The 25,425-nt window shown below is 45.3% G+C and overlaps 1 protein-coding gene across 1 annotated transcript in view; it reads right to left on the reverse strand.

Annotated features, from left to right (window-relative positions):
• The window catches only part of dnah9 (dynein, axonemal, heavy chain 9), a 141,668-nt gene that overhangs the window by 58,167 nt on the left and 58,076 nt on the right, over positions 1 to 25,425 (reverse strand). Inside the window, exons 46-61 of the mRNA XM_029684902.2 lie at positions 23,850 to 24,011; positions 22,434 to 22,630; positions 22,052 to 22,214; positions 21,700 to 21,823; positions 19,404 to 19,546; positions 18,498 to 18,659; positions 18,092 to 18,325; positions 11,464 to 11,568; positions 11,098 to 11,253; positions 10,089 to 10,319; positions 7,657 to 7,851; positions 5,250 to 5,369; positions 4,314 to 4,502; positions 3,800 to 4,035; positions 3,314 to 3,436; positions 2,868 to 3,072 (exon numbers count right to left, since the gene is read on the reverse strand). Coding sequence (XP_029540762.2) covers positions 2,868 to 3,072; positions 3,314 to 3,436; positions 3,800 to 4,035; positions 4,314 to 4,502; positions 5,250 to 5,369; positions 7,657 to 7,851; positions 10,089 to 10,319; positions 11,098 to 11,253; positions 11,464 to 11,568; positions 18,092 to 18,325; positions 18,498 to 18,659; positions 19,404 to 19,546; positions 21,700 to 21,823; positions 22,052 to 22,214; positions 22,434 to 22,630; positions 23,850 to 24,011 — 2,745 coding nt within the window. The remainder of the gene's footprint in view (positions 1 to 2,867; positions 3,073 to 3,313; positions 3,437 to 3,799; positions 4,036 to 4,313; positions 4,503 to 5,249; positions 5,370 to 7,656; positions 7,852 to 10,088; positions 10,320 to 11,097; positions 11,254 to 11,463; positions 11,569 to 18,091; positions 18,326 to 18,497; positions 18,660 to 19,403; positions 19,547 to 21,699; positions 21,824 to 22,051; positions 22,215 to 22,433; positions 22,631 to 23,849; positions 24,012 to 25,425) is intronic.

Below are 25,425 nucleotides of genomic sequence, written 5' to 3' on the forward strand. Positions count from 1 at the left end.
CAAGCATCTCAAGTGACACCGTATTCTCACCCAGAGGATGAAGTTTAAATGTAATGCGCTGTCTACAAAATAGGGTGCTATTTTGGTACACCGTTCAAGGTGACATCCCATTGACTCTGGTCAGAAATAGTGAACTACTTGCGTAGGGAATAGGGTGTCATTTGAGATGTAATGCTGAGGTGTTACTGAAGCGACAGGCTAGTTTACCGACATTATTATTACAATGCTGAGTAGTTGCTCATCAAGATGCAGTTGATGAGGCTAGTTAATTGACGAGGGCAGACAGACGTATGTGAGCGTGCACACACACGCGCGCACACACACACAATATTCTCTACGTGATGGACCCAGGGCCCAATAATTATCACCCTTCCAGTTAACGTCTCGCTAATCAAAGCGTCTGACGATTGTTTTTGGAATCAAAGAGCTCGCCGCCGCGGGCTCTATCGCAGCCGCTTGTGATGTTAAAACTTTGTTAAAAGAAGAGGAGCGAGATAATGATGAGAGGCTGCAAAAAGTCACTAACTCTAGTCAGTGTTGATGAATCTGTTGTTAGTTACACCTAAGGAGAAGAGACATCAAACCCTGCTCGACTCTTGACAGTCTAACTCTCAGATGGTATCTGAAGACGAAAGATGAAAAGACTAAATGAAACCGGACTGGTTTGAGCGTCTGACTGGTAAATGTCTAGAGCTCGTTTCGATACCCGAGGGAGAGTCATACCATATGTTCCTACAGTATCCTCACTGTTGATTCCCCACTTCCAGTAATGTATGCTCGTCACACACCACCGTTCAAAAGTTTGGGGTTGCTTAGAAATGTCATTGTTTTTGAAAGAAAAGCACATTTGTTGTCCATTAAAATAACATCAAATTGATCAGAAGTACAATGTAGACATTGTTAATGTTGTAAATGACTATTGATGTTTGATGGAACATCTACATAGGTGTACAGAGGCCCATTATCAGCAACCATCACTCCTGTGTTCCAATAGCACGTTGTGTTAGCTAATCCAAGTTGATCATTTTAAAAGGCTAATTGATCATTAGAAAACCCTTTGGAAATTATGTTAGCACAGCTGAAACTGTTGTCCTGATTAAAGAAGCAACAACTGAGCAAGAGGACAAGTACATTAGTGTCTAGTTTGAGAAACAGACACCTCACAAGTCCTCAACTGGCAGCTTTATTAAATAGTACCCGCAAAACACCAGTCTTAACGTCAATTGTGAAGAGGCGACTCCAGGATGCTGGACTTCTAGGCAGAGTTCCTCTGTCCAGTGTCTATGTTCATTTGCCCATCTTTAATCTTTTCTTTTTATTGGCCAGTCTGAGATATGGCTTTTTCTTTGCAACTCTGCCTAGAAGGCCAGCATCCCGGAGTCGCCTCTTCACTGTTGACGTTGAGACTGGTGTTTTGTGGGTACTATTTAATGAAGCTGCCAGTTGAGGACTTGTGATGCTTCTGTTTCTCAAACTAGACACTCTAATGTACTTGTCCTCTTGCTCAGTTGTGCACCAGGGTCTCCAACTCCTTTTTCTATTCTGGTTAGAGCCAGTTTGCACTGTTCTGTGAAGGGAGTAGTACACAGCATTGGACGAGATCTTCAGTTCCTTGGCAATCCCTTAATTTCTCAGAACAAGAATAGACTGATGAGTTTCTGGCCATTTTGAGCCTGTAATCGAACCCACAAATGCTGATGCTCCAGGTACTCAACTAGTCTGAAGAAGGCCAGTTTTATTGCTTCTTTAATCAGGACAACAGTTTCAGTGCTAACATAATTGGAAAAGGTTTTTCTAATGATCAATTAACATTTTAAAATGATAAACTTGGATTAGCTAACACAACGTGCCATTGGAACACAGGAGTGATGGTTGCTGATAACGGGCCTCTGTATGCCTATGTAGATATTCCACAAAAAAATCAGCCGTTTCCAGCTACAATAGTCATTTACAACATTAACAATGTCTACACTGTATTTCTGATCAATTTGATGTTATTTTAATGGACAACAAATGTGCTTTTCTTTCAAAAACAAGGACATTTCTAAGTGACGCCAAACTTTTGAACGGTGGTGTACATTAACAGTTGAATGAGAGGGAAGCCTGAAGCTTCAAGCACGTAAAGAAGCGGTACTAGAATTCCTCTCTCAGATCCCTTTTGATTCTCTCCATGTTAGCCACGTTTAGTGCCAGAACGTTCACCACAGAATAACCATGTTTCCATTCAACCATGTTATACGGACGTATATAAACACCCCTGACAGGCCTGATGGAAACAGCACATTTGTTGATATAATGTCCTAATGTCGACAATACAAAATACACTAGATGTATCGATTTTTTTGTGGTGAAATAGATCGGGAAAATTGCTGTGGAAACACTTTTACTTGTCAATATTGATATAATAACCATCACATTGAAATAAACAAGGATTCACACCATGATGTGTTGTGTTGTCCTCCCACCACGACGTGGAAAAGCATGAAGAGATGAATAGGCAAATGAAATAAGTTATGAACTTCACATGGTGGTTAAGTGATGGACGGTGATTGGCTGCCAATTATCAAATAAAATGTATCTTGATCTTATCCATATGACATCATATAACCTACCCTCTCCACGTTATCAGCAAACTGTTGTCAAGACAGCATGCACCAAAACGAGATTGGGCAAGTTCGCTGTTTATCGCAACAGTTTTTGAGACAAAACCATCCAGTCAGTTTGAAGGAAACACTCTTCCGCTGTTAAAACGTGCATATATTTGCTATGCAAATATTTGATAATTCCCTTGAAAACATTTTTGGGGGGTGGGGGTGGAAACCTAGCTAACGACCATCATCATAGACGAAACGCTAACTGTGCCCCACCTTGAGTTCCTCCAGGTCAGGCCTCTCCATGCTGACCACAGCAGCCAGTAGCTGGTCCTCCAGACCATCCCTGGTCACGGTAAAGTTCATCAGGGTACACTGGGCTTGGAGCTCGGGCTGGTAGTGTGGGCTGGCCAGCTTAGTGTGGAGAATCAGTCTAAAGCTGGGGTTGTACTCACACTCCTTGTCTCCTATCTTTATGTACCTGAGGAGAGGTGGATGGAGAGAGGAGAGGAGAGTAGTTGGAGGTGTGATGATTGAAGTCGTGCTGGACTAGGATAAATCCACATTTCAAATGTGTCAATGAACTTCTCGCTTCAATTTCTGACAGTGACCGTGCAAGGTCGGTAGGATTCAGCCTACTGGAACTGGCTGACAGGTTTATTTTAAAGCAGGTTTCAGATTTGACGGAAAATGCTTTGGAAATCACTTAGAGAGTCACGCACCTGCCCTTCTTGATGGTTTCTCTCCCCAGTAGTGGCCCTAGAACAGGGTCTATAGTATCCTCTAGGTTCTCGATCAGAACCACATCACCAGCAGACAGAGCTCTCTCTATGGAGTCCAGATACCTGAGAGACACATGCCCAGAAGTCAACACAGACCCGTGAATAGGAGTTTTACTGTCACTAGAAAGAGCTTAAGCCTTAATCAGTTTTACCCAATATTTGAAAGACTTTTTGTACTATGCTTGTTGAACCGTCTCCTGCACTATCGGTGATGGGTAATGATGTGGAAATTTCATTGAAGAAAATGTTTAATCTACATCGTTATAGCAATTCATTAAACCAGGAAGTGATTCTGAGTAAAGTCTTTCTCACCCACTCTGCCCAATAAAAGAGGCAATTATGGTCTCTATTAAGATTGTCAAGGAGAGCCCATTATATACCCTCTTCAAAAACTCTCTCCAGAACAGCTGCCATCTTGTGACTCACCCTCTCTGTCCGATGCGGATGACGCGTAGATCCTCTCCGTATTTGTTTTTGATCCACTTGACGCCCTGTAGCTGGGGGTCCACCATGAGGGGCCAGCGCTGGCAGGAAGTGAGGATGGTGGCGTTTTCCGTGGACATCCTATCGGCCGGCAGGCCCTCGTTCTGCCACGCCGCGATGTCAGCGTCGTCCATCAGCATGGTCAGAGGGTCCAGGTCAGGGGTCACTGGGATGGGCACCTGGGAGAGAGGGGAGGTGGGATGGGGGACGGTGGTTAGTAAACAAGCATAGAAGCCACAGGCATCAAAATGGCATGGATCAGGGATGGACAACCTCCTCTTGGAGATTCATGGGGAGGGGGGTGAGGGAAGGGGCTTTTGGTCCAGCCCTGATTCTATTCATCAGCTGCTTATCAGGACGTTCATTAAATGAATGGCAAACACTTTTACAATGATGTGATAACAGAAATGTTGATTATTATGTGTGTATGCATATGGCTCTGTGTGTGTTGTCCCACCTGTAACTGACTGAGGTATGGTCTCCAGATGTTGTCCATGAGCTGCTGTCGGTAGCGCTTAGTGAAGTATCCCAGGTAGGAGACAAACGCTGTGATGAGGAGGACGTCCCCACACAGAGTCCTCTCCTGACGTCTGAAACTCTCCACTGCCTCCGCCCAACGCACGTTCTCCGACGCCAGACCACCTACCTACAGACCACAACACAATGTGACGCGGCAGGACACAACACCACACATAACCATGGAGTGAGACAGGCCAGATCACAATTCAAGTGGTGCAGGGGTCTAAGGCACTGCATCTCAGTGCCAGAGGCTTCACTACAGTCCCTGGTTCGAATCCAGGATGTACATCACATCCGGACGTAATTGGGAGTCCCATAGGGCGGTGCAAAATTGTCCCAGTGTCGTCTGGGTTTGGCAGGGGTAGGCCGTCATTGTAAATAAGAATTTCTTCTTTACGGACTTGCCTGGTTAAGTAAAAAAAATATTATTAAAAAAAATCTAGAATTTTCATGCAAATCTCATGTTGATACCAAGGCATGATTAACACAAAAGTCAAAGTTAAGGCTCTACAATTAGCATTCTGCCCTGAGTGACATTGATTACCCAGACTGCACCCTGCTAGTTGTAGACTCATTAAAAAAGTATAGCGTCAGTAGCCTGTCTTAATTACAATAACATCAATGAATAGAAGTGTGATAAAATTATAGAACACAGCTGGTTTGGAAATAATAAGCTTAAGTTAGCAATAATGATTACAATGTTGTTTGACACTTTTAGAAAATGCTGATCCTTCTATTCCTTTGTTGGCCTGTCTCTCATCAAGTGGAGATTACCACCCTCACACTGTCAACACAACACATCTCTTTACTGAATACTGATCAGCAGGCGATGTGTATGCCCCCAGGTAAGTGTGTGTGTGTCTGGCCAACTCACCAGGCGGTTGGCAAGAGAGATGGTGCGAGCGGTAGACTCAGCCTCCTGCTGGCATTTGAGCTTGTCGGCCGTGGCTTTCTCAAACTTGGCTGTCAGCTTGGCCAGGTTCTCATTAAGGTGCTGTCACACACACACACACACACACACACACACACACACACACACACACACACACACACACACACACACACACACACACACACACACACACACACACAGGAGAGAGAGACAGAGAGACAGAGAGAGACAGAGAGAGACAGACACGGAGAGAGAGACACAGAGAGAGACACAGAGAGAGACAGAGAGAGAGACAGAGAGAGACAGAGAGAGAGACGGCGAGAGAGACGGCGAGAGAGACAGAGACACAGAGAGAGACACAGAGAGAGACACAGAGAGACACAGAGAGAGACAGAGAGAGACACGGAGAGAGAGACAGAGAGAGAGACGGAGAGAGAGAGAGATGGAGAGAGAGAGACGGAGAGAGAGAGACGGAGAGAGAGACAGAGAGAGAGACGGAGAGAGAGAGACGGAGAGAGAGAGAGACGGAGGGAGAGAGAGACGGAGAGAGAGACGGAGAGAGAGAGACGGAGAGAGAGAGAGAGAGAGAGACGGAGAGAGAGAGAGAGAGAGAGAGACGGAGAGAGAGAGAGAGAGAGAGAGAGAGACGGAGAGAGAGAGAGAGACGGAGAGAGAGAGAGACGGAGAGAGAGAGAGACGGAGAGAGAGAGACAGAGAGAGAGAGAGACGGAGAGAGAGAGACGGAGAGAGAGAGACGGAGAGAGAGAGACGGAGAGAGAGACGGAGAGAGAGACAGAGAGAGAGAGAGAGACGGAGAGAGAGAGAGACGGAGAGAGAGAGAGACGGAGAGAGAGAGAGACGGAGAGAGAGAGACGGAGAGAGAGAGACGGAGAGAGAGACGGAGAGAGAGACAGAGAGAGAGAGAGAGACGGAGAGAGAGAGAGACGGAGAGAGAGAGAGACGGAGAGAGAGAGAGACGGAGAGAGAGAGAGAGACGGAGAGAGAGAGACAGAGAGAGAGAGAGACGGAGAGAGAGAGACGGAGAGAGAGAGACGGAGAGAGAGACGGAGAGAGAGACAGAGAGAGAGAGAGAGACGGAGAGAGAGAGAGACGGAGAGAGAGAGAGACGGAGAGAGAGAGAGACGGAGAGAGAGAGAGACGGAGAGAGAGAGACAGAGAGAGAGAGAGACGGAGAGAGAGATGGAGAGAGAGAGACAGAGAGAGAGACAGAGAGAGAGAGAGAGACGGAGAGAGAGAGAGACGGAGAGAGAGAGAGACGGAGAGAGAGACGGAGAGAGAGAGAGAGAGACGGAGAGGAGAGAGAGAGACGGAGAGAGAGAGAGACGGAGAGAGAGACAGAGAGAGAGACAGAGAGAGAGACAGAGAGAGACGGAGAGAGAGAGAGACGGAGAGAGAGACAGAGAGAGAGACAGAGAGAGAGAGAGAGACGGAGAGAGAGAGAGACGGAGAGAGAGAGAGACGGAGAGAGAGACGGAGAGAGAGAGAGAGACGGAGAGAGAGAGACGGAGAGAGACGGAGAGAGAGAGACGGAGAGAGACGGAGAGAGAGAGAGAGAGACGGAGAGAGAGAGAGAGAGACGGAGAGAGAGACAGAGAGAGAGAGAGAGACGGAGAGAGAGACAGAGAGAGAGACGGAGAGAGAGACGGAGAGAGAGAGATTGCTTGGTAAATTGACAGATAAAACTTCAAATGATCTAAACACTTGTTACCCGACGACAAGCTACTCCGGATGAAACAAAACTTTCACAGCTTTCTGAAAGTTGCTGAAATGTGATCAATCTTCACAAAGGATTTATTAGGCATACGGAGGCAGTTATTACAAGGACAAACACAATTAATTGGTGGAGACACACAGGTTCATATTATATGATACTGAGGATTGCTAATTCCCCCTGGCTCAGGAGCCATTTTCTGCACAAATGCTTTGGCTGACAGTTGAACAAACGACAGGCGGAAAAAAGTGGATTTGGAACTTATTAGAGTCTAAACTAGAAACTCTTCAGGGTTGGACGTTGGCAGACAGCAAGGCGGCTGCTACGGCAGGGCTGCTACATGGTCTGACTTCATAAAGAGGGACTGCATAGAGGCTGCTAAGGATGAGGGTCTGAATGTCAAATTCACAATAGGCCGTTGACTCACAGCTATTATTTACAGCTATTGGGATTGTCATCTTGAGAGAGATATAACAGCCTCTGAATAGAATGTATTTTATACTCCCTTAAAGAAACATACAATTTATTATTAGGTAATTAGATTAATTACATTTTCACAATGTGACTTCTGATACCATGATATAGTGGACTATAAAACCAAGAACTAAGAACTGTTTCTAAATCAGATTCAACCTGATCAGTGTTAGGTTAACTCACGTTGATCTTGGTCTTGATGACTGTGAGTTTTTCCTGGGCTGCAGCCAGCTCAGCGTTGGCCTTGCTCAGAGCCTGTCTCTTGGGCTCCACCTCACAGAACACCTGGTAGAACTTGACGATGTTTAGGACCCAGGAGCAGAGGCCAGCCGCAGCGTTGGACTTGGAGGCCACTAGTTCGGGCTGGAACTCTGGGTCCTGCAGAGTTGGCATAGGGTGGAGGGACACGATTAACACGTTCAATGAAAATGTGCTGCTTGACATCATGTCCGAGGTTATGCAAGCTGGTAAGTACAACTGGTCTTGCGTGTTGAGTTCTTGGGTACTCGAACAGATTCAACACTCTCACCTTCCTCAAAAGACGGTTTAATAAAGTATCACAATAATATGACACTATCATCACTGAATTATTCTCAATCAAATTCCCTAAAATAAAACAGTAGGTAAGGCTGTGTGACTGTACCAGTAGGTAAGGCTGTGTGACTGTACCAGTATGTAAGGCTGTGTGACTGTACCAGTAGGTAAGGCTGTGCGACTGTACCAGTAGGTAAGGCAGTGTGACTGTACCAGTAGGTATGGCAGTGTGACTGTACCAGTAGGTAAGGCTGTATGGCTGTATTATACTAGTAGGTAGGGCTGTATCACTGTACTCTACTAGTAGGTAAGGCTGCATGACTGTACCAGTAGGTAAGGCTGTGTGACTGTACCAGGAGGTATGGCAGTGTGACTGTACCAGTAGGTACGGCTGTATGGCTGTATTCTACTAGTAGGTAGGGCTGTATCACTGTACTCTACTAGTAGGTAAGGCTGTATGACTGTACCAGTAGGTAAGGCTGTGTGACTGTACCAGTAGTTATGGCAGTGTGACTGTACCAGTAGGTAAGGCTGTGTGACTGTAACAGTGGGTAAGGCTGTCTGACTGTAACAGTAAGTAAGGCTGTGTGACTGTACCAGTACTGTAGGTACTGCTGTGTGACTGTACCAGTAGGTATGGCAGTGTGACTGTACCAGTAGGTAAGGCTGTGTGACTGTAACAGTGGGTAAGGCTGTGTGACTGTACCAGTACTGTAGGTACTGCTGTGTGACTGTACCAGTAGGTATGGCAGTATGGCTGTATTCTACTAGTAGGTAAGGCTGTATGATTATACCAGTAGGTAAGGCTGTATGGCTATACTCTACCAGTGACTAGTAGTTAGGGCTGTGTGACTGTACTCTAACAGCAGTTATGGCTGTATGACTGTAACAGTAGGTACGGATGTGTGACTGTACCAGATGGTAAGGCTGTGTGACTGTACCAGTAGGTAACCCTGTGTGACTGTACCAGTAGGTAAGCCTGTGTGACTGTACCAGTAGGTAAGGCTGTGCGACTGTACCAGTAGGTAAGGCTGTGCGACTGTACCAGTAGGTATGGCAGTGTGACTGTACCAGTAGGTAAGGCTGTATGGCTGTATTCTACTAGTAGGTAGGGCTGTATCACTGTACTCTACTAGTAGGTAAGGCTGCATGACTGTACCAGTAGGTAAGGCTGTGTGACTGTACCAGTAGGTATGTCAGTGTGACTGTACCAGTAGGTATGGCAGTGTGACTGTACCAGTAGGTACGGCTGTATGGCTGTATTCTACTAGTAGGTAGGGCTGTATCACTGTACTCTACTAGTAGGTAAGGCTGCATGACTGTACCAGTAGGTAAGGCTGTGTGACTGCACCAGTAGGTAAGGCTGTGTGACTGTACCAGTAGGTATGGCAGTGTGACTGTACCAGTAGGTATGGCAGTGTGACTGTATCAGTAGGTACGGCTGTATGGCTGTATTCTACTAGTAGGTAGGGCTGTATCACTGTACTCTACTAGTAGGTAAGGCTGTATGACTGTACCAGTAGGTAAGGCTGTGTGACTGTACCAGTAGGTATGGCAGTGTGACTGTACCAGTAGGCAAGGCTGTGTGACTGTAACAGTGGGTAAGGCTGTCTGACTGTAACAGTAAGTAAGGCTGTGTGACTGTACCAGTACTGTAGGTACTGCTGTGTGACTGTACCAGTAGGTATGGCAGTATGGCTGTATTCTACTAGTAGGTAAGGCTGTATGATTATACCAGTAGGTAAGGCTGTATGGCTATACTCTACCAGTGACTAGTAGTTGGGGCTGTGTGACTGTACTCTAACAGCAGTTATGGCTGTATGACTGTAACAGTAGGTACGGATGTGTGACTGTACCAGTTGGTAAGGCTGTGTGACTGTACCAGTAGGTAAGGCTGTGTGACTGTACCAGTACTGTAGGTACGGCTGTGTGACTGTACCAGTAGGTAAGGCTGTGTGACTGTACTCTACCAGTAGGTAAGGCTGTGTGACTGTACCAGTAGGTAAGGCTGTATGACTGTAATCTACCAGCAGGTAAGGCTGTATGACTGTACTCTACCAATAGGTAAGACTGTACTCTACCTGTAGATAGGGCTGTATGGCCTTGAGGCAGGGCTCTGGGATGTTCTGCTTGTTGAAATGGACTAGGGAGTCCAGGAAAGCATCTACTTTGGCCATCATCACCTTGGCAGCCTTCCAACTACGGTCCTTAGGAACCCGACCACCCGGTGCCATCAGAACCATGACTGCAGCGGTCACGTTGGTCACAGCCACCACAGGAGAACCAAACGACTTCAGCTCAGTCAGGTTGTTCTGGAGGGAGAGATGGAGGGAAGAAAGAATGGATTGAAAGAGAAAGTGCATTTGGAGGACATCAGCTTGACCAGGCTATTATGAAAAATGAGAAGGAGGGATAGAGACAATGACAGAGATTAAAAACTGGAATGCACTTGAAGGACTTCCACTCTGCCAGGTTATTCAGTGCAAGGGAAGGATGAATAAAAACATATGAAAAACTGTATTTCATTCAAAGGACTACAGTTACATTTATATGATATTTTAGTCATTTAGCAGATGCTCTTATCCAGAGTGACTTACAGTTCGTGCATTCATCTTAAGATAGGGGCGACAACCACATACTGTATCACAGTAAATACACTTTTCAATAAAGTAGTCTTTAATCAGCAGTTCAGTCAGGGCATTCTAGAAAAAAAGTAGGTTTATAAAAATTGGAACAGTTTGCTGACTTTGAGAAGAAGAAGAAGAAAAAGAAGAAGAAAACAACAGGGAATACTAATTGGAGTCTTTAGAGAGGGTAGCCTAGCCGGAAAAGAGATGTCAGTTCTGGTTGGGTGAACACAGAACACCTTAAACCACTCAGGTGCTTAGTGAATCCCACAGCTCTCCCATATAAAACCAACAGAGAACGGCTATAGGGCTAGTGAGTAAGAAACCGCTGGACATTGAGCCGTGAATATTTTAGCGCATTATTTTGTGGAAAACACCATAATTCCATATCAAATCTGATATACTGGAAATGAAACCCATAAGGTATCAAACTGTGAGTGTATTTGTGTGTTTGTGTGTGCACCTTATTGAGAGTGTTAAGAGCCTCCTGTGCTGCTATGAGGGCTGGTTCAGCCTTGGCCAGATCCTTCTCACAGTCTCTCTGTTTCCCTGTGACCACCACCGCTATGGCCGCCACCTTCTCTTCCTCCTCATCCGCCACAGTCTTCTCCTTAGACACCTGGTCATAGATCAAAGAAAAAGGACGTGGGAATTATTGTCGTACGCAGCAATGCTTCTCACAAAGTCTCAAAGTGATTCACAATAATGCTTTAGAAAATGTGGATTGCAATTATCCAGATTCTAAAAGCACTTTACAATACATTGTTTAGGGAATGATGAGGGGAACTCGACCCACCCAACACCAACAATGTTTTACAGTGCCACCCACCTTCTCTGTTTCCACACCGACTACCTGGATCAGCCTATCAGCATCTTCATTCTTCTGCTTGAGCTCCACCTCCTGGGCGGCCAGCTTGGCCTTCAGGTCGTCCACCTATCACAGGAGAGAATAGGAGAGGGCAGGTCATGGTTGAGGTTTGGTTGATTCTTCTACCTGTAATAGTGACCGGTGGAAAGCAGAGTGTCACATGCCTTATATGAGATCTGTGATGACAGGAAGGCTGTATTGCTGATCATTTTTGTCACGATGATAAGGTGAATGCACCAATTTGTAAGTCGCTCTGGATAAGAGCGTCTGCTAAATGACTTAAATGTAAATGTATTATAAGCAGAAATCAACACATATATTACACACACCGAATGAATCTGTTATCGACAAATAGAATCTCTGATGTGTGTTTTTACAGGACCAAACATTTTTAAGACCCGACCCTCAGAACAGACATCATTCTATCATTCATATAATATTGATCTATTGCATAAAAAAAAAATCTATGATTTTCTCAAAGCAGAGAAATGGACAAAAAGGGGACACAAATGGAGAGATAACATGTACACTACCATTCAAAAGTTTGGGGTCTCTTTGTTTTTGAAAGAAAAAAAGTCCATTAAAATAACATCAAATTGATCAGCCTCTCTACACTGGCTTCCTGTTAAGGCAGGAGCTGATTTGAAGGTTTTACTGCTAACCTACAAAGCATTACATGGGCTTGCCCCTACCTATCTTTCTGATTTGGTCCTGCCGTACATACCTACATGTACGCTATTGTAACGATCTGAGTGTAGTGGGTGAGAAGTCAGGCGCAGGAAGCAGAGAGTTCAGGGGAGTGCTATTTTAATGCACAGAGAAACGGCAAACATATAAGCCAACCCTCACGAAAACAGAGGGCGTAATGAACAAACAAACGCCCCAAACAGGGGGACTTAAACTGTCCAGGAAAAACCACAAAAATGGGAAAACACGAAACCCATAGACGTGCACACAAGTACACCAAACAGACGGTCACAATAATTAATCCCGCACAAGGAACCAGGCGGGCCGGCTGACTAATAAAGCCTTACTACTAACTACCTAACTCAAAACAGGTGCAGTCAATAAACACATAAGGAGGGGGAGGAAATAATCAGTGGCAGCTAGTAGGCCGGCGACGCTGAGCGCCACCCGAACGGGAAGGGGAGTGTCCTTCGGTCGGAGTCGTGACAGCTATGGTCACAAGACGCAGGCCTCCTAATTGTCCCTAGAATTTCTAAGCAAACAGCTGGAGGCAGGGCTTTCTCCTATAGAGCTCCATTTTTATGGAATGTCCTGCCTACCCATGTGAGAGATACAGACTCGGTCTCAACCTTTATCTTTATTCAAGACTCATCTCTTCAGTAGGTCATATGATTGAGTGTAGTCTGGCCCAGGAGTGTGAAGGTGAACGGAAAGGCACTGGAGCAACGAACCACCCTTGCTGTCTCTGCCTGGCCGGTTCCCCTCTCTCCACTGGGATTCTCTGCCTCTAACCCTATTACAGGGGCTGAGTTACTGGTGCTCTTCCATGCCGTCCCTAGAAGGGGTACGTCACTTGAGTGGGTTGAGTCACTGACGTGATCTTCCTGTCCGGGTTGTCACCCCCCCTTGAGTTGTGCCGTGACAGAGATCTTTGTGGGCTATACTCGGCCTGGTCTCAGGATGGTAAGTTGGTGGTTGAAAATATCCCTCTAGTGGTGTGGGAGCTGTGCTTTGGCAAAGTAGGTGGGGTTATATCCTACCTGGTTGTCCCTGTCCGAGGGTATCGTCGGATGGGGCAATAGTGTCTCCCGACCCCTCCTGTCTCAGCCTCCAGTATTTATGCTGCAGTAGTTTATGTGTTGGGGGGCTATGGTCAGTCTGTTATATCTGGAGTATTTCTCCTGTCTTAAATATCTCTCTCTAATTCTCTCTCTCTTTCTTTCTCTTTTTCCCCCTTTCTTTCTTTCGTTCTCTCTCTCGGAGGACCTGAGCTCTAGGACCATGCCTCAGGACTACCTGGCCTTGCTGACCCCAGTCCACCTGGCTGTGCTGCTGGCCTAAAGAAGGCCAGTTTTCTTGCTTCTTTAATCAGGACAACAATTTCAGCTGTGCTAACATAATTGAAAAAGGGTTTTCTAATGATCAATTAGCCTTTTAAAATGATAAACTTGGATTAGCTAACACAACGTGCCATTGGAACACAGGAGTGGTGGTTGCTGATAATGGGCCTCTGTATGCCTATGTAGATATTCCTTTAAAAATCTGCCGTTTCCAGCTACAATAGTCATTTACAACATTAACAATGTCTACACTGTATTTCTGATTAATTTGATGTTATTTTAATGGACAAAAAATGCGCTTTTCTTTCAAAATCAAGTACATTTCTAAGTGACCCCAAACGTTTGAACGGTAGTGTATACAGTTGAAGTCGGAAGTTTATATACACTTTAGCCAAATACATTTAAACTCAGTTTTTCACAATTCCTGACATTTAATCCTTAGTCACTTAATCATTTAGTCACTTAGGATCACCACTTTATTTTAAGAATGCGACATGTCAGAATAATAGCAGAGAGAATTATTTATTTTAGCTTTTATTTCTTTCATCACATTCCCAGTGGGTCAGAAGTTTACATACACTCAATTAGTATTCGCTAGCATTGCCTTTGAATTGTTTAACTTGGGTCAATCGGACACCTTCCACAAGCTTTCCACAATAAGTTGGGTGAATTGTGGCACATTCCTCCTGACAGAGCTTGTGTAACTGAGTCAGGTTTGAAGGCCTCCTTGCTCGCACACGCTTTTTCAGTTCTGCCCACAAATTTTCTCTGCTGTTAAGGTCAGGGCTTTGTGATGGCCACTCCAATACCTTGACTTTGTTGTCCTTATTAAGCCTTTTTGCCACAACTTTGGAAGAATGCTTGGGGTCATTGTCCATTTGGAAGACCCATTTGTGACCAAGCTTTAACTTCCTGACTGATGTCTTGAGATGTTGCTTCAATATATCCATATAATTTTCCTCCCTCACGATGCCATCTATTTTTTTAAGTGCACCAGTCCCTCCTGCAGCAAAGCACCCTCACAACATGATGCTGCCACCCCCGTGCTTCACGGTTGAGATGGTGTTCTTCGCCTTGCAAACCTTCCCCTTTTTCCTCCAAACATAACGATGGTCATTATGGCCAAACAGTTATATTTTTGTTTCATCAGACCAGAGGACATTTCTCCATAGAGTACGATCTTTGTCCCCATGTGCAGTTGCAAACCATAGTCTGGCTTTTTTTTATGGCGGTTTTGGAGCAGTGGCTTCTTCCTTGTTGAACGGCCTTTCAGGTTATGTCAATATAGGACTCGTTTTACTGTGGATATTGATACTTTTGTACCGGTTTCCTCCAGCATCTTCACAAGGTCCTTTGCTGTTGTTCTGGGATTGATTTGCACTTTTCGCACCAAAGTATGTTCATCTCTAGGAGACAGAAGGCGTCTCCTTCCTGAGCGGTATGACGGCTGCATGGTCCCCTGGGCTTTATATTGTTTGTACAGATGAATGCGGTACCTTTTTTTGACTGTATGTTTTGTTCATTCCATGTGTAACTCTGTGTTGTTGTATGTGTCGAACTGCTATGCTTTATCTTGGCCAGGTCGCAGTTGCAAATGAGAACTTTATCTCAACTAGCTTACCTGGTTAAATAAAGGTGACATTTTTTTTTTTAAAAACCAACCTTCAGGCGTCTGGAAATTGCTCCCAAGGATGAACCAGACTTGGGAGTCTGTAAGTGAACTAATCTGTCTGTAAACAATTGTTGGAAAAATGACTTGTGTCAGACACAAAGTAGATGTCCTAACCGACTTGGCAAAACTATAGTTTGTTAACAAGAAATTTGTGGAGTGGTTGAAAAACAAGTTTTAATGACTCCAACCTAAGTGTATGTAAACCTCCGACTTCAACTGTATCTACTGGATAATTTAATAGCGTTAGGCGCTAGAACTCTAATCAGACACACACAGATACACACACACACACACACACACACACACACACACACACACATGCATGCATGCAGGTACAAACACACACTCATGCCACACACACCCACTCATGCCACACACACCCACTCATGCCACACACACCCACTCATGCCACACACACCCACTCATGCCACACACACCACACACAAATGAAAACCTGAAACACACACAATTTCCACAGAATGCATGCATGTTTCTACATTACCATCTGACTTCATCAAAATGTTGCACAGGGGAAATAAAACAGAGTGATATTTGTTGTTCTTTGAGATAATTAACTAAACATGACGTGAGAGTGCTGAGGGTGTTGTGTAGAAGATGTCTCTGTTGGGTCCTGATGAAATCAATCCAGACAGAACCTGACGAGCACCGAGTGAGCCATCAGAGTGATGGGTGGGAGGGGGGAGATGGAGGGAATGAGAGGGAGAGAAAGAGAGAGAGACAGAGGGATGGAGAGAGAGAGGGAGAGAGAGAGAGCGAGAGAGAGAGATGGATTGCGAGAGAGCGTTAGCTAATTGTTGTGAGACGTGGCTGTGAGATAAACAGTGAAATCGCTCTACATCTGGACAGCTCTCTATATACATGTAAACATGTACCACTGTGTATTGGGCTATCTAACACCCACACATAATACCCAGGCTTCTAGACAGGGTGCATTGTCTTTATCAATTAAAATCCGTATAACTGCCTTACCACCTCCCTCTATGGAAGATGAAATTCTGTCCAGGTGGATCTAAACAAACCTAAAGTTATTTCCAAGATCTAATTTACAGGAGAGCAGGTATTTTCCCCTACAGCACCATAACCAGTTCATCAGACTGGGAGTCTGGGACCGATACACTAGAACTCATCAGATCATGTTATCAGAACAGAGAAACGTGGTTGAAGAAGCAGAACTATTTTCCCTTAATCATTAAAGGCCCAGTGCAGTTGAAATGAAGTTTTCCTATGTTTTCAATAATATTTTACAACAACTAATGACACTAACACTGTACAAGTGTGAAAAAATTGGACAGTTGCTGGTTGAAAATACAATCTACAACTTAATTGTTACCTAGAAAGTATTTGATATTGATATATAAAAACGGCTGCATTGGGCTTTTAAATCATTTTTATATATAACCTCCAATTTTTCCTTTATCTGGCTCCCTGTCAGGGATCTGTGGATGAGGGTAGATTGGAGGTTAGAACCCTCACATTTACACGACTGGAGATGAGACATTAGCCTCCCACAGCGATTAGTGTCAGAGAGACAAAAGAAGAGGAGGTGTGTGTGTGTGTGTGTGTGTGTGTGTGTGTGTATGTGTGTGTGTGTGTGTAGGTTCATTATAAAGAGTATAAGAGCACTGTTCGCCCACGCAACTCTACACTGATAGAGGCAAGTCTAGGAGCCACACACACACACACACACACACACACACACACACACGTGTATGTGCATGTGTGTGCAGCGCAAGAACTCAGCTCCCCTGATCCGCTCTCAGATACATCCTGTGGTATCAGCGCATCTCAGCTCCAACCCACTCTCTCTCCTCTCATTAAAACACTATTAACACTCATCATCCAAGATGGCTGCCGCAAAAACAGACCAAAATCCAGACCAGAGGAGCTGAATACAGCCCACAGGAATCCCTTTAATATGTTCTCTGGGGAGCCGATGAGTCATTTTCAGCCTCATCTCCCCGTTTTAACCCCTGCAACCTTGTTTATTGTTGTTTACCAGACAGCCGACCTCTGACTTTCTGAATTAAGTGTTGATGTTACAAAACAAGTACATTTATTGCAAGAGGCTTGTCATAGGGACGTGAACACATATAGAACGACCATTAATAAAGCCTGTTGTAAAAGGGGTCAGGGGGTGTAACTGTAATGAACAGTCAACACAATTACAGGGTAAGTATGTGCTGTAATGTATGTATGTGACCTGCTGGGTATTCCTATAGGGGGTTGGTGACACATTGTAATGCATTAATGCTAGTAACGTTGGAGGGTGTGTGTGTCACCAACACTATAATTAGACTTTCCTGCGTGTGGGACTTGCTGATGTGTTCATGTCCCTTCAAGTGTTGAATCAGGGAACATACACTGAGTGTACAAAACATTAGGAACACCTAACCTAATATTGAGTTGCACCCCCATTTGCCCTCAGGAAAGCCTCAATTTGTTGATGACTCTAAGGTGTCAAAAGCGTTCCACAGGGATGCTGGCCTATGCTGACTCCAATACCTCTCACAGTTGTGTCAAGTTGTCTGGATGTCCTTTGGGTGGTGGGCTATTCTTGATACACACGGGAAACTGTTGAGCTGAAAAACCCAGCAGCATTGCAGTTCTTGACACACTCAAACCGGTGTGCCTGGCACCTACTACCATACCCCATTCAAAGGCACTTAAATCTTTTGACTTGCACATTCACCCTCTGTATGGCACATATGCACAATCCATGTCTCAATTGTCTCAAGGCTTAAAAATCTCCTGAGCAGAGGAGCTGTTGAGTTTCTACAGGCCATTCTCCAGCCTCTCCATCTTGGTGGTTAACGTGAGGAAGAGGCTGGTACAGTAGGTTAAGTTAGAATAAAGTAAGGTAAGGTCTGACCTGAGCGGAGGTGCTGTTGAGTTTCTGTAGGCCGTTCTCCAGGCGTTCCATCTTCATAGTGAGATCTCTGCTCTTATTGGCCAGCAGGCTTTGGTACAGCTTGATCTGCTCCAGGAAGGACTTGGGCGTGGTGTAGTTATAGCGCCTCTCATTGGACAGGTACTCCTTGGAGGTGTGGTTCACACTGACGTGGACGTAGGCCATGAACTTACTCACTGACTCCTTCAGCTCCGGCTGGGAGGACAACAGAGGTAGAGTGTTAGAGGTTTTATTGTGGATGATGATTACGAAAGAGAGGGAGAGAGAATGAGAGAGAAAGAAAAGTGCGTGAGAGAAAGAGAGAAACAGAGAGAGAGAATGGGAAAGAAAAGTGTGAGAGAAAAAGAGAGAGAAGGAGAGATCTCACCTCAATGTTGTCGACCTCTTGTAGGAACTTGAGGCTGACAGACTCCAGCGCCTCCTGTGGCCACTCATGGAACCAGTCGATGGCTGTACAGTTAACCACAGCTGGAAACTTCCTGCTACGCACCCGCAACTTACTGCCCACCGGAGAAAAGCACAGGGCCACCTACACACACAGAGACACACACACACACACACACACAGACACACAGAGACACACACACACACACACACACACACACACACACACACACACACACACACACACACACACACACACACACACACACAGAGACACACACACAGAGACACACACACACACCGTCAGCCCACTGCCCCCAGGGGAGAAACACACAGCCACCTATCTAGCACAGGGATGAGGAATACAGCTGTATGTGTTTATGTGCGTGTATGTGTGTCCACCTTTCTATTTGTGTGTGTGTGTGTTTGTGTATATGTGTGTGATCCAGCCTCTCTAAACACCGACCCATGGGACTCTACTACCCTCATTTATTCTGCTCCAAACCTCATCATAATAATAATACTGCTAACCCCTGGCCTGACGCTTTCCCTCAGACAACAGGGTATAGTGGTGGCACGATCTCATCAGGACTGTAGTCACACAGAGAGAAATGCTGGCCTACAGTTCATACCCAAACTACAGCTCTCACAGCAATATAATAAGACTAGACCTTACTAAAAAAAAATGTATCTGAAAAATGTCATGAACCTCTGAATAGGAAGTGGTAACAACTCGGAAGGCAAAGCTGGTTACAGAAACCTGTTTACAACCACTTCTATACCAGTTTCATTTGAATTATTATTATTCATGTTTCTCAACTTCTTACACCCGAGAGAGGTATGAAATTCAAAGAAACGCTCCATGTCCCTGAGCAAGACAGTTTGTCACCTTGAGCTGCTTGCGGACTCGATCGATGAAGAACTTCCAGCAGTTTTCCCGGGTGTCCATCATTCCAAGTCCTCGCACCTCGTTCCTGACGCTCCCGATGATGTTCTCAACCTCGTCATCTGGGAACAGGTCAGGAATCTCACCTGGGATAGAACATTCACATCACACAGAGACATGGTGGGTAACGTACAGTCCTGGGGGTGGGGGGGGGGGCTACTGTGTATGCAGGTTTCTGTTCCAGACCATTACTAACATGTCACAATTCGACTACGTAGAAATGTACATTTCTAAGCGCAAGTGCCATAGATGCTACCTGTGCATCCCACATATAGGGTCATATATTGGAACACTCCAACATGTTGTTGAAGTATCTAAACCAATGGGGATCTCACCGATCATATAACATTCAGGTCTAAACTAATAGGGTGCTTATCCACAATAGAACATTCAGGTCTAAACCAATAGGGTGCTCACCCACAATAGAACATTCAGGTCTAAACCAATAGGGAGCTAATCTACAATAGAACATTCAGATCTAAACCAATAGGGAGCTAATCTACAATAGAACATTCAGATCTAAACCAATAGGGAGATCATCTACAATAGAACATTCATATCTAAACCAATAGGGAGATCATCTACAATAGAACATTCAGATCTAAACCAATAGGGAGCTAATCTACAATAGAACATTCATATCTAAACCAATAGGGAGCTCATCTACAATAGAACATTCAGATCTAAACCAATAGGGAGCTCATCTACAATAGAACATTCAGATCTAAACCAGTAGGGAGCTCATCTACAATAGAACATTCAGGTCTAAACCAATAGGGAGCTCATCTACAATAGAACATTCAGATCTAAACCAGTAGGGAGCTCATCTACAATAGAACATTCAGATCTAAACCAATAGGGAGCTCATCTACAATAGAACATTCAGATCTAAACCAGTAGGGAGCTCATCTACAATAGAACATTCAGGTCTAAACCAATAGGGAGCTCATCTACAATAGAACATTCAGATCTAAACCAATAGGGAGCTCATCTACAATAGAACATTTAGGTCTAAACTAATAGGGAGCTCATCTACAATAGAACATTCAGGCCTAAACCAATAGGGAGCTCATCTACAATAGAACATTCAGGCCTAAACCAATAGGGAGCTCATCTACAATAGAACATTCAGATCTAAACCAATAGGGAGCTCATCTACAATAGAACATTTAGGTCTAAACTAATAGGGAGCTCATCTACAATAGAACATTCAGGCCTAAACCAATAGGGAGCTCATCTACAATAGAACATTCAGGCCTAAACCAATAGGGAGCTCATCTACAATAGAACATTCAGATCTAAACCAATAGGGAGCTCATCTACAATATAACATTCAGATCTAAACCAATAGGGAGCTCATCTACAATAGAACATTCAGATGAGGATAAACCTGCGATATTACAACAACAAAGAAGTTACTTCAAACAACGAACACTGTTTTTTCCACTTGTATAATTTCACATCACTTCATGCGGGATAGAAGAGCAGAATAGGTCCTGCAAATGTCTTTTTACCATGCTGGATGCTTTATCAACAAAACAATAACAGAATGTGCTGGGGCGAACAGTGGCACTGTTTCCTCTAACACTGAAGGGGTGTAAACAGGAGGTGGTGACAGGCGAGGGTCCCAGTGACTGGATGACTCACATCACTGATTTACGGTGAAGCTCTGAGCATTACTATTACAGTACTGCAACTCAGACTCACAGGAAGACAGAGAGGAGAAAGAAATCCTGTTTCTTTAGGTTTTTACTTCCATGTCTCCTCCTCATCCATCTGAATAATGGAATAGAATTGTAGTTTAGAACTGACTTGTTTGTCTACCCGGAGGTGGACATTTGCGTTTGGCATCACCTCTAACAGTGATGCAGTAGCAGTGTTTCAGCACACTCACACAAAGCCATGGTAACTGGCTGTTCTTCTTTGTGAAATAGAGAATTCTCCTGTCATTCATCTACATGGGAAGCTATTGGCAAGGCCAGATACAGTATATTGGAGCTCTTTGTATATGGCTCTGGCTTCCCCTGCCTTACCTAATGCCAACAGAGTGACACATAGCCTTCTTTCACAATGTCCCAGCCAACCCCAATGCCAACCTCCCTCCCCAATGTCCCAGCCAACCCCAATGCCAACCCTCCTCCCCAATGTCCCAGCCAACCCCAATGCCAACCCCCTTCCCCAATGTCCCAGCCAACCCCAATGCCAACCCCCTTCCCCAATGTCCCCGTCCCATTCGTACCCGATGCCAAAAGATCGTTGACCAGAACGAGGAACTTCTCATCTGCCACCTGGGCATCAGTCATTAGCAGCACCGTGCCAACATTCTTCACGCCAGCTTTGATGTAGAGGGACGCCAGGTCAGTCTGATGGGGGGGTGACAGGAGAGAGAGAGAGAGAGAGAGAGAGAGAGAGGTGTGTAGGGAAGGAGGGTGGGAGTGGAGAAGGGAGAGAGAGAGAGAGGGAGCATTTGGCTGGTCAGCTGCTAGACATAAGTTCCCAGTAGAACAGAATGGGGAACATTTGTAGTTTAAGTCATGCAATATGCAATGGTCTCGGTCAGTGCATGCAGGTGCGGGTGTGCGTGCGTGTACCTTGAGGTCAGGGATGCCGTAGCCTTTCCTGAGGGTAATTTGGAACACTTCCAGGTTGGAGATGAAGGCAGCCAATCGAGTGAGGCTCTGCTTGCCGCTGCCGCCTACGCCGACCAAAAGAGCGTTACCACGTGGAGACTCCAGGATACGGTTGATACGGCAACTACAGGAGGGGGGAGAGAGAGAGGGAGGGGAATAAAGAGATAGAGGGGAAAGAGAGAGAGGGACAAAAGCAGAGGTTTTAAGAGGCAATCGCCATTATTTACTGATGATATGTCATTAAAAGTGTTTCTCAGTTCATTTCTTTTTTATTAGTGACATAGCAAAAGAGGGACCTATAATAAGTACATTAAAAAGCCAAATAGAGGTTTCTCCTTCCTACATGTGAGCCATAGCGTCTTCAAACAGAACCAGGTTGAGGACAGCGTTGACTTCGTTATAGCTTTCCAGGACCTCCAGTAGTGTCTTGTTGAGGGAGCTCCAGGACTGGACAGCCATGTACCGGGGCTCCCCCACCCCCGAGGCGAAGTGACAGAACATGTTCATCTCCCTGGCCTGCTCCAGCGTCTCCTCCATATCCTGAGGGGAGACACATTCTGTATGCATCCCAAATGGCCCCTTATTCCCTATTTAGCGCACTACTTTTGACCAGGGCCTGGGCTCTGGTTCAAAAGCAGTGCACTATATCAGGAATAGTGCGCCATTTAGGACAGAGCCTCAGTTAGCTGCAGTGGAACGGTTAAATGGAATCAGTCTGGACAGGGAGGAACTCAGCATTCAGCAAACAAAACATTTCCTGGAGTAGGCTACTCTGTGTTCACTTTTACTGGTTATGTTTAACACTTCAAATATTTATGATAGCGGGATGTTTCTAAACGCAGGCCTCTGTTTGAGGAAATGTACATTCCTACAGTGTATTCCCTAAGACTGCAGCTCATCTGAGGGGAACTGTGATAACGTTCTCCTTTCTCCTGTCTCTTTCTCATTAGAGAACACTTGAAAACGACGAGCTGACATGCCGGAACCGGAGCTTTATATTTTGGTGGTGTGTGTGTGTGTGTGTGTGTTCCCTCGCTGCAAAAAAAGTGTGTGTGTGATCAACTTGTGTGTGTGTGTGTGTGTGTCTGCGTGTATTCCCCTGTGTGTGTAGGTGTCAGTTCCCTGGCTGTAAGTATGAACAGTGTGTTTGTGATAAAGTCAGGAGGGTAGGGAGTCAGGGCACAGCGGTCAGAAAACCATTAAAATGTTTTCCAATTTGCTGGGCTGGTGGCCCAGGCCCTGACAGTCAGTCTCCTGATTACTATTCTCTCCATTCCCCTCCTCTTCCCTCTCCTCGCTGCGCTGGTCACTGATGTCCGGCCTCCAACTCTGAGCAGGCTGTCTAATGATTTTCCCCCCTCCACCTCTTGCTCCGTCTTCCTCTGCTGAACTTGGTAAAACTCTCTCCTCAACAGTGTGTGTGTGTGTGTGTGTGTGTGTGTGTGTGTGTCAGCGTGTGTTTGTGTGTGTGTGTGAAGTGTGTGTGTGAAATGTGTGTGCCCGTTCTTTTGTCTGTGGGTGTGTGCCTGCGTGTGTGTGTGCCTGTGGGTGTGTGCCTGCGTGTGTGTGTGCCTGTGGGTGTGTGCCTGCGTGTGTGTGCCTGCGTGTGTGTGCCTGTGTGTGTGTGTAGGAGAGTACGCCCACGTGCTCGCCTCCTGCGTGTGTGTGCCTGTGCGTGTGTGTAGGGGAGTACGTCCACGTGCTCGCCTGCGTGTGTGTCTCCATTTCTTTGGGTGTAACTTGGTAAAACTCTCCTTACCTCATAGAACTTTTTCACAGTGTCTGCCTGCAGCTTATCAAAGGCCTGTGTGTCTCTGTCCTCCACCATCTTGTCTCTGTAGACACGGTTGGACTCATGGAGGTAGATCTTCACCAGATCCACAGGACCCCTCAGACACTCACAGGTACAGAACAGAATACCCTGGTCAGGACAGGAGGCAGATAAAGTCAAGTTATACCATAAAAAGGATCCGATTCTGAAAGATAAATATGGGTAAGTCGATCACTGTTGGGTCTAAATGCTGGTAGAAAAGGAGTGAGAGAAAGTAAGACCAGGGGTTTATGTAAGTAAGAAAATAAATCAATGGGACTTCTTGGTTTGATTTCATGTATATATTCTGAGCAATCACTGTTTATTTAAGAGACACATATTTCATAAAAGTAAGACCATTTATCATACTTTTCTCTTCACAAGCTAAACCCTGGCATCTCCAACACGCTCCCAAATGAACTGAATGGCAAACTTCAGATCAATCAAATAATACCTTCCAACAGATGAATGTCTAACTAATCTAAGATGATATGCTTTGCTCTGGATGAGCTAAACACTAACATTGTCCCACAGGGGAAGACTAGAACTCATCCATGTCTCAGTGAAATCTCCTCTCCCAGCAGCTGTCCTAGCATGAGGAATAGGCCCGGTGAAGCCCCGGCACTGTTTGTCCCTTTCTGCGGCCCGTCACAGAGGGAGAAAAAACACAAACTAACAGATGCTGTGTGCTCCAGGCAGCAGAACGTATGCAAATCAACGTCGTCATCATCACCTTGCGTGTTACAGCCAACTGAATCCGATCTGATGATGACTGTCGTAACGGAGTGCGTTGGAGGTATCTGTGTAATATCTTCCTCTTCTTTTCCTCCAGTCATTCTTTGGCAGCCCCCCCACCCCACCCCTCTTCCCCCTCTATCATTGTCCACAGAAGAGAGGGATGGGTATGAGTCAGAGCCTTGACTGTTCTCTCTGCTACCGATGCACCAAGTCTAGGACCAGCCTCTACCCCCAAGCCATAAGACTGCTAAACAGTTAGTTAAATAGTTAACCAATAGCTACCTGGACTACCCTTCTTGCACTCTTTTGATTCATCAAATGCGCTGATGTTACTGTTTATTACCTATCCTGTTGCCTAGTCACTTTTTTCCTACCCCTACACATCGACTTGGTACTGGTACCCCGTGTATATAGCCAAGGAATCGTTACTCATTGTGTATTTATTCCTTGTGTTATACCTTTTCTATGATATATATATATATTATTTTCTCTCTGCATTATTGGGAAGGGCCCGTAAGTAAGCATTTCACTGCTAGTCTACAACTGTTGTTTACAAAGCATGTGACAAATAGAATTTGATTTGATTTGGTCTGAGGCTTGTTTCCACTCCTCTGGGTTCCGAACAACACCTCTCCTCCTCCCTGGTTAACTACTACAGCTATCCCCAGCTCAGCGGACTGGGCTTTCTATGTTAGACTGACAGTACAATTAGGGTTGCACATTGGGGAATATTCAGAGGTGAAACTTTCCGTGGGAATTAACGGGAATATATGGGAATTAACGGAAA

The sequence above is a fragment of the Oncorhynchus nerka genome, linkage group LG16 (assembly GCF_034236695.1).
Source record: "Oncorhynchus nerka isolate Pitt River linkage group LG16, Oner_Uvic_2.0, whole genome shotgun sequence".
Taxonomy (NCBI): Eukaryota; Metazoa; Chordata; class Actinopteri; order Salmoniformes; family Salmonidae; genus Oncorhynchus; species Oncorhynchus nerka.